Raw genomic sequence first — 7,266 nt, 5'->3', positions numbered from 1 at the left:
TTTTTTTTTTTTTTTGTTTTGTTTTGAGAAATGGTATTTTACTTTAAGTGCATATAGTATATAGAGTGGAAGCAATGTGTACTTAATATGTAAGGCATCACATGTACACATGCTTTGCAGACACGCACAAACACTGTAGCATATTCTCAAATATAATTTAATGCTCCTTGACTCATTGGTTGAGTTAGAACTAAGATTCCTAATTAATGGTGAAATTTATGTCCTTGGCAATAAACATACTTGTTCCTATATATCTTTTATGACTACTATGCTAGGGTTTGTAATAGTCAGTGACAAGCTTGGTTACTTGGGTATCTCTTGAAAAGCTAAGAATTTTTATTGCTTCTGTTCTTTTCTAATTTTCAGACCCAACTACCTGCACAAAAGCCCACATTATAAATAGGCCACACCCATCCTCATCTATCCTCAGCTTCTACTTTGTGAAGTAGCTTAATTGTCTCTTGCCAATACCAAGCTCCACTCCTAAAACCTTTCTCCATTAATTTGCACCCCTAGCTAGAAAAGATTTAATCTGTCGGTCGATCTAATATTCGTGATGGGTGGCAACTCGCCTTGCGCCTCTTGCAAGCTCCTTCGGAGGCGATGCACAAAGGATTGCATCTTTGCCCCTTTCTTCCCTTCGGAAGACCCGCACAAGTTCGCAATCGTCCACAAGGTCTTCGGTGCAAGCAATGTTAGCAAGATGTTGCAGGTTCACCACATCATCCCATCGCTATCGTCTTTTCATATCAAGAGAGAGCTCGAATCTATATATGATTTTAGATTAGGCATTTGTAGTCCTCTCTTCAAGTCAAGATCCATCTTGTAATGCTAGCTAGGTATATTAATAGTCCTTTTGATCATCTTTTGTCTAACTTGCTATAGGAACTTCCAGTGCACCAGAGAGCAGATGCAGTGAACAGCTTAGTCTACGAGGCGAATGCAAGGATGAGGGACCCGGTATACGGGTGCGTGGGGGCGATCTCGTACCTACAAAACCAAGTCTCTCAGCTGCAGATGCAGCTCGCGGTGGCGCAAGCGGAGATCCTTTGTATTCAAATGCAGCAGGAGCCACCCTTGATGGCTGATCATCAGCAGCAGATAGACAGCGATGATAAGTCGAATTATCTTATGCACAATAGCAATATGATTAGTGGCATGCCCTCTTTGATGAACTTTGCCTCTCCTAGCAACAATGTAGCTACTCAGGAGCCTCTTAAGAGAGAGTCTCTTTGGACATAGTGCTTTTTGAGCTTAATTAATTGTAGCCATGCATGGCCTTTGTACCCTTGGCCTTTTGCTGTTATCAAGTTCATTTTTGGATGGTTAGATGGTCATGTTCTCCTCTATATACCTTGTCAATTTGGTAATGAGAGAGAGAGAGAGAGCATGATGAAAACTTATGAAGAAAAAGAGAGGGCGCATATAATTAATGAAGAGAATACCACATGAAATTCAACCACAAATCTAGGATGCAACTCTCTTTTTTCTTGTAGTAGTTGTTTGTTCTCTTTTACCTTATGGAAGTTTAGAACATAAAATGTTAAACTTAAATTTTTAAACAAAGAACGATCATAGTATCAAAGTAAAAGGCTCTGAATGCAAATCTTTCAAGGCTTCTAGGTTTTATTTGATCTCATTCTGCTTGATCCAAGTCCATGTCTCATGACTATTAAAATGTCTCGGGAGCCTGCGATTATTTGTTGAATATGGTACATTTATTAAAACATGTTTGTTTAAGAATGAGCTCATGAGAGAGAGAGAGAGAGAGAGAGAGAGAGAGAGAGAGAGAGAGAGAGGGGGATTATTAAATAAGAGATAATTCTAAGTAGTAGTTGAGGGTCAGCACTAGCATGTGAGTGTGTGAGACATGGAGTAAATAAGAGAGTATGTACCTTTGCTTCTTAAACCAACTAACTCATTTTCTTAATTAATCCTCAAATGGGTCGGTGCCATGCATGGGCTCAAACCAGAGTTGTGGAATGGCGTTTGGCTACCTATTCTCTCCAAAGTAATATATCTTAACCTCCACGTGGGGATCGATTCCACGCGTTTGATGGCCATTTGCCAAAAGTTTGATTCAAGTATATATATATATATATATAAAACATAAATATACATGTACACGTATATACTACTGGGGAGGGATAGAGATGGAGACAAAGTGAGACCACTATTTTGTCCATCATTTTAAGGATTCAATGCTTCTTCTGTGTACATGTCTTTATTGATGTTATCGTTAAGAGGGCTACAAAACAAAGTGTGTGTGTGTGTATATATATATATATTGTTGCATATGGAGATTCCCAATTAATTTGTCAATTGATCCCTTGATCAAATTTTAAGATGCTTTACCCACCCGTATTCACTCCACTTCTCCACTAGCTACTAGAAAAAGACATGTACACACAAGGGAAAAAAAAGTATATATGAAGGACTAAGCATTCTTCTTTAGTGAGTTAAATTCGCAACGATCAAAATGATTGTTTTATACAATCATACGGTAGTAATTAAGGCGGGGGTTTCGAGTTTGAATTTTCGTAGACTTTGTTTTTGTCTATATATATATTCCAAACCACATGATAGTGGAACTGTGGAACTATGATTAGAATCTACACACATGCTCGGAGAGTGTTGACCTTGTATGATAAAAGCATCCTTCTATATCTTGTATGAAAAATAATTGCTTCATAGCACAAATATACAAGGTATTGTTATGAATAAATCTGACATAGTGACATGTAATTAGAGCATTTTAAACATGTAAAATTATGCGAAATTATTGAATAAAGATGCTTTTTTAGTGGTATATATATATATATATATAAAGCTAGGCTACTATATATCTATATATAGTACCGAGCTNTCGTAATTAAAGACCATTTTTCCCCTTGATGAACAAAAGAAAAGTTAAAAGAGTTTCATACTGTTTTGCACCCACGCATATGTGTTTACATTGGTATACCGACTGTCCCTAGAGCAAGTGGCAGAGGGCTTGGTGGTTGGTATACCTGAGACCCAAATTCGAATCCTAATTAACTCATATTTTCAGTTAAATTTATTTCTAAATAAAATTAACGAAATGGATAGCGTGTTACCTATCTCTTAAAAAAAAAAAAGAAAAAAAGATACATTGGTATTAAGATATATAAATATGCGTGTGCGTGTGTGTGAACCTAGAGTTTAATGAAGTACTGCACGTGCATAGGTATGACAAGTGTCACACGCTCGAGAGGAGTTGTACATATACAATTACGTGACTCTCACATGCATGCATGCTACATATCTAGGCTCTTAGAAAAGTAATGGTGAAGTGGAGACGTCTTCATGCATCATATATAGCAATGAACACTAATTATATAAAGACAATTCTTGTCCATAATGGTGATTGAAATGAAATTGGAGAGGGTCAATGAAGTTATAATATGGAAACAATCCAAAGATGGATATGATTAATTAGAGTATATTTGCACTACAAAACAAAGCTTAACCAATCTACAAACAACTAGTCTATTGAGGAAGAATCAAAAGGCATATATACTTACTAATTAATTTAATTAAGGGAGAAAAGTAGCATTATCCTTCTTTTGAGGGCTCATCATTGGCAAGGTTCAATGGCACTATGATTAATTATAGGTTACTCAATTTCTTAATCTTATTTCCAAGATGTTTTGCAAGTAGAAACTTAGACCCCTTTTTTGGCTTGTTTAATTAGATAAGTCTCTACATAATTGTTTGTTAGCTATGTATTTAAGACTAGGCCTTTTATTTTTCTCTTTTCATAAAAGCAAAAAGGATGAAGTGTATGGCTAATCCTGTTTTTACATCGCAAACTAATTAGCCCTTGTATTGCTTACTTAAATATTTCATATAATTTTAATTATATATTATACTTTGATTAGTTCTTGACCATAAAAAGAAAATCAAATTTTCAGGTAAAGTGAGCATTTTATTCCTCTCTTATTAATTAATCACTCAGTTACTGCAGTTTATAACTAGGTACAGGGAACCAAGTCGCAACATCATGTTAATTAGTACAGGAACTATCCATTAATTCATACTACCAAACGAAAAACATGCATGGGTTAGAAACTGCAATATTAATTAGAAAATGGTTAGTATCCATAGTAATTAATTAAGCCTTGTCTCATGTGCCCCAGTGATGTAGTTTTGACCCACTTATTAACATAATTATCTCTGTTAACAGGATTAATTGTTTAATAATATTTAATTACTTAGATTAAGATTTCATGTATGTATATATATTTTGTCGTTTTCTAACGGGACCTTGCATTGACCATAGCCTCGTGCTATGAGCTAGTCCTTTTATTATTTAATCGTGAGCTACGCACATTATATATTATTTCTCACACAAAAAAAAAAAGGTCAACTGTTTACAACTCAATAGTTAATAGAGTGGAAAAATAAAAGTTGCCATGCACAGTGAGTTAATGTGTCAGTGTTTAGTAAAAAAATGTGTGTTAAAAGCATTCATTAGTGATCATATGAAAAGATTCTTAACATAATACTAGCTATTTAATTAAAACATAATTATAAGGCTTAATTAGATTGATCTATTTCTTAAGAACAAATTTTAATCTTAAACAATAATTATTGACTGGGGGAATAAATTTTAACATTGGATACATGCAAGAAGGGCCTCAAATTAAAGATTTCTCTTTTGGTGGTGTACTTGCAATTTAGTATCATGTAACTCAAACTGCAGCATTTTATTTTATTTTTATAGTTTCAAATTTAATTTTTTATAAGAAATTAAACCTGGCATTAAAACTAAATTATGGTGCAACATGTTTCATTAATCACAAGTTGACAAAGTACTTTATTACACTCTTATATGGCTAAAAATTATCTAAAACAAAAGGCGAAAATAGTTACAAAAAACAAAATATTTCATGGCTGATTAGCCTGCTTATTTCTCCAAATTAATCTTTATTATTATTATCTAGTGTTTTTCTCATTCCTCTTAATACAAGCATGCCCCTAATACAAATTTCTAAAGAGAAAACTTAGGAAGAAGTTAAAAAAAAAAAAGGAAAAAAGAGAAAACTTAAAAACTTTTTTCTCTTTTGATGAAACAAGTAAAATTTAAGAAAAAGAGAAAAACAAGGAGTGAGCAACTAACTAAACTCGCACCTTTACGGGGCATTCCGAGAATTGAACTCGGGACCTCTCGCACCCTAAGCGAGAATCATACCACTAGACCAAATGCCCTTGACCTTGAAATTGAACTAATACATATTTAATTCACAAAATAAAATCCATTTTGCAAAGCATATTCGACCATTCATACCTTACAGAGTGCAAAAGAGAAGTACATGTACGAGAAGTGATAACCAAGAAATAGAGAAAATAAATAAATAAAAGATAATTACATTCGGCTCTTTTTTTGCACCGAATAATTTTAACTCGTGTTCTCATTCTGAATCCCTCGTACTTCTCTCAACTTCTAACGAGACGACCTCTCTCTCTCTCTCTCTCTCTCTCTCTCTCTCTCTCTCTCTCTTCTTGTGCTCCACACACACAAGGTATACCATACCTTCCTATGCACCCATACAACTAAATTATATTCAATATTTATTACATATTATCGACCCTCCCTGGAGCAAGTGGCAAAGGGCTTACTATTTGGTATTCGAGATCCAAGTTCGAATCCTAGTTGATTCACATTTCCAGCTAAGTTTATTTCTAAATGAGACGAAATGGGTAGCGTGCTGCCTATCTCTCAAAAAAAAAAAACTTATTACATATTAAAATTTTTATTCTAATTTAACTATACATTTAATCAAATTTTAATCATTTTTAGCTTGATTTGCTTTATAGTTTTTATATAACACCCCAAGAGTCCTACAATAGATGAAAAAAAATACTAATTTGAAATATATAAGGCATCACATTCTAATAATAATAAATGGGGTTAAACATTTTCGGCCATTGGTTTAGCTCCACCAAGTTATTATTTTTAGCGGGTCGGATTATACAAGAAATTAAAAAAAATACCACATATACACCTAATAATAAATACAAGTTTAAGTATTTTCGGCCGTTGATTTGGACCGAACAAGCTATTATTGTTAGTGGGCTGGATCGTTATGTTTCACCTACAGCATTAAGCTCACCACACAAGCTCCAGTGACTAAATCTGAACCTTCGCGAATTTTTTTGAACCCTAAGTTCCTTTACTTCATTTTGATGCACTTTCGTTTCAAAATGCATGAGTTCCATCTTTTGTTCCTGATCTTGTTTTGAGCAATTTTTTCTTTTAATGTATGCTTAACATTTGTGCACAATTGAGCGATTTGACCGTTTTCCATATGATTTGTTTTTTATTAAGTTGTTTCTTATTTTTAGTTATTTTCTCACATTTGTTTTGTTTAAATGAATTAATCTTTAAAAATTAATATTACTCTCCAAGGGTATTCAAATCCGAACGAAAAGTTTAATCAATGCTGAACAGATATAGCCAGTTATGAGTATAAAAAGTAAAAACCCGATGGATTCGGGTTTGAGTTCTGTTTTATCTAAAACTGATTTGAATCCTAACACGAACCCGAAGGCAAACCTATTTAATATTATATAATATAAAATTTAAATTTATACTCTAAAATTTTTTGATTTGAATGGATTTTCAGTTTGGTTTTGCATTTCGATTTCTTTTTTTGTCATACTCAAATTTGATTATGGATTTTCAAAATCTGACTCGGATAATTGGGTTCGAGTTTGAATTTTCAAAAATTCGCCTTGAATTCGATCCGGTAGTATCAAAACTTTATGATAATACTTAATCTAACAAAGACAACCTCACCTTGCATTAATTAAAGAACATTCGCACAAGCAATTAGTCCAATTTCACGTACGTATACGTATTTGTATTATTTTCTTTGTTCTGTACTTGATATCAATGAAGCAACAAAACTCATACAAATATTTATTTATCCAAAAATAAAATTTTCCGATGATCACTAAATTCATACTTTGCCCCTTTTTAAATATATATTTTTTACACATTTATTTTTTTAATTATATTTTAGTTTCTTACTAAATATAGATAACAACTCGCGATTCTCAGAACTATTTACTTGTCTAGTCTCTTTACAAAAAAAAATCCCTTTCTAGTCTCATTTTGAAAAATATTCCCAATCTAGCCTCATTTTTATATTTCAGAAAAAAAATAATAAGTTAATAATTTTTATATAGATTAATATGTTAAGTGGGTGAAAATTATCTTTTTTTTCTCTCTCCTTTTAA

General features: G+C 33.0%; 1 protein-coding gene and 1 non-coding gene across 2 annotated transcripts; one reads left to right on the top strand and one right to left on the bottom strand.

The window, feature by feature from the left end:
* The first annotated feature begins 556 nt into the window (after positions 1–556).
* On the top strand, positions 557–1,242 carry LOC109705641 (LOB domain-containing protein 12-like). Its single transcript, XM_020226393.1, has 2 exons — positions 557–712; positions 886–1,242. The coding sequence occupies exons 1-2, from the start codon at positions 557–559 to the stop codon at positions 1,240–1,242; spliced, it is 513 nt and encodes a 170-aa protein (XP_020081982.1).
* Positions 1,243–5,160: 3,918 nt separating this feature from the next.
* TRNAP-AGG lies at positions 5,161–5,232 on the bottom strand. Its single transcript has one exon. It is a non-coding gene; the product is annotated as a tRNA-Pro (tRNA).
* Positions 5,233–7,266: the final 2,034 nt, after the last annotated feature.

This window comes from Ananas comosus, unplaced genomic scaffold (assembly GCF_001540865.1).
Source record: "Ananas comosus cultivar F153 unplaced genomic scaffold, ASM154086v1, whole genome shotgun sequence".
In the NCBI taxonomy this organism is placed as follows: Eukaryota; Viridiplantae; Streptophyta; class Magnoliopsida; order Poales; family Bromeliaceae; genus Ananas; species Ananas comosus.
The sequence above is the reverse complement of the archived record's forward strand: the minus strand, read 5'-3'. Positions and strand labels throughout refer to the sequence as shown.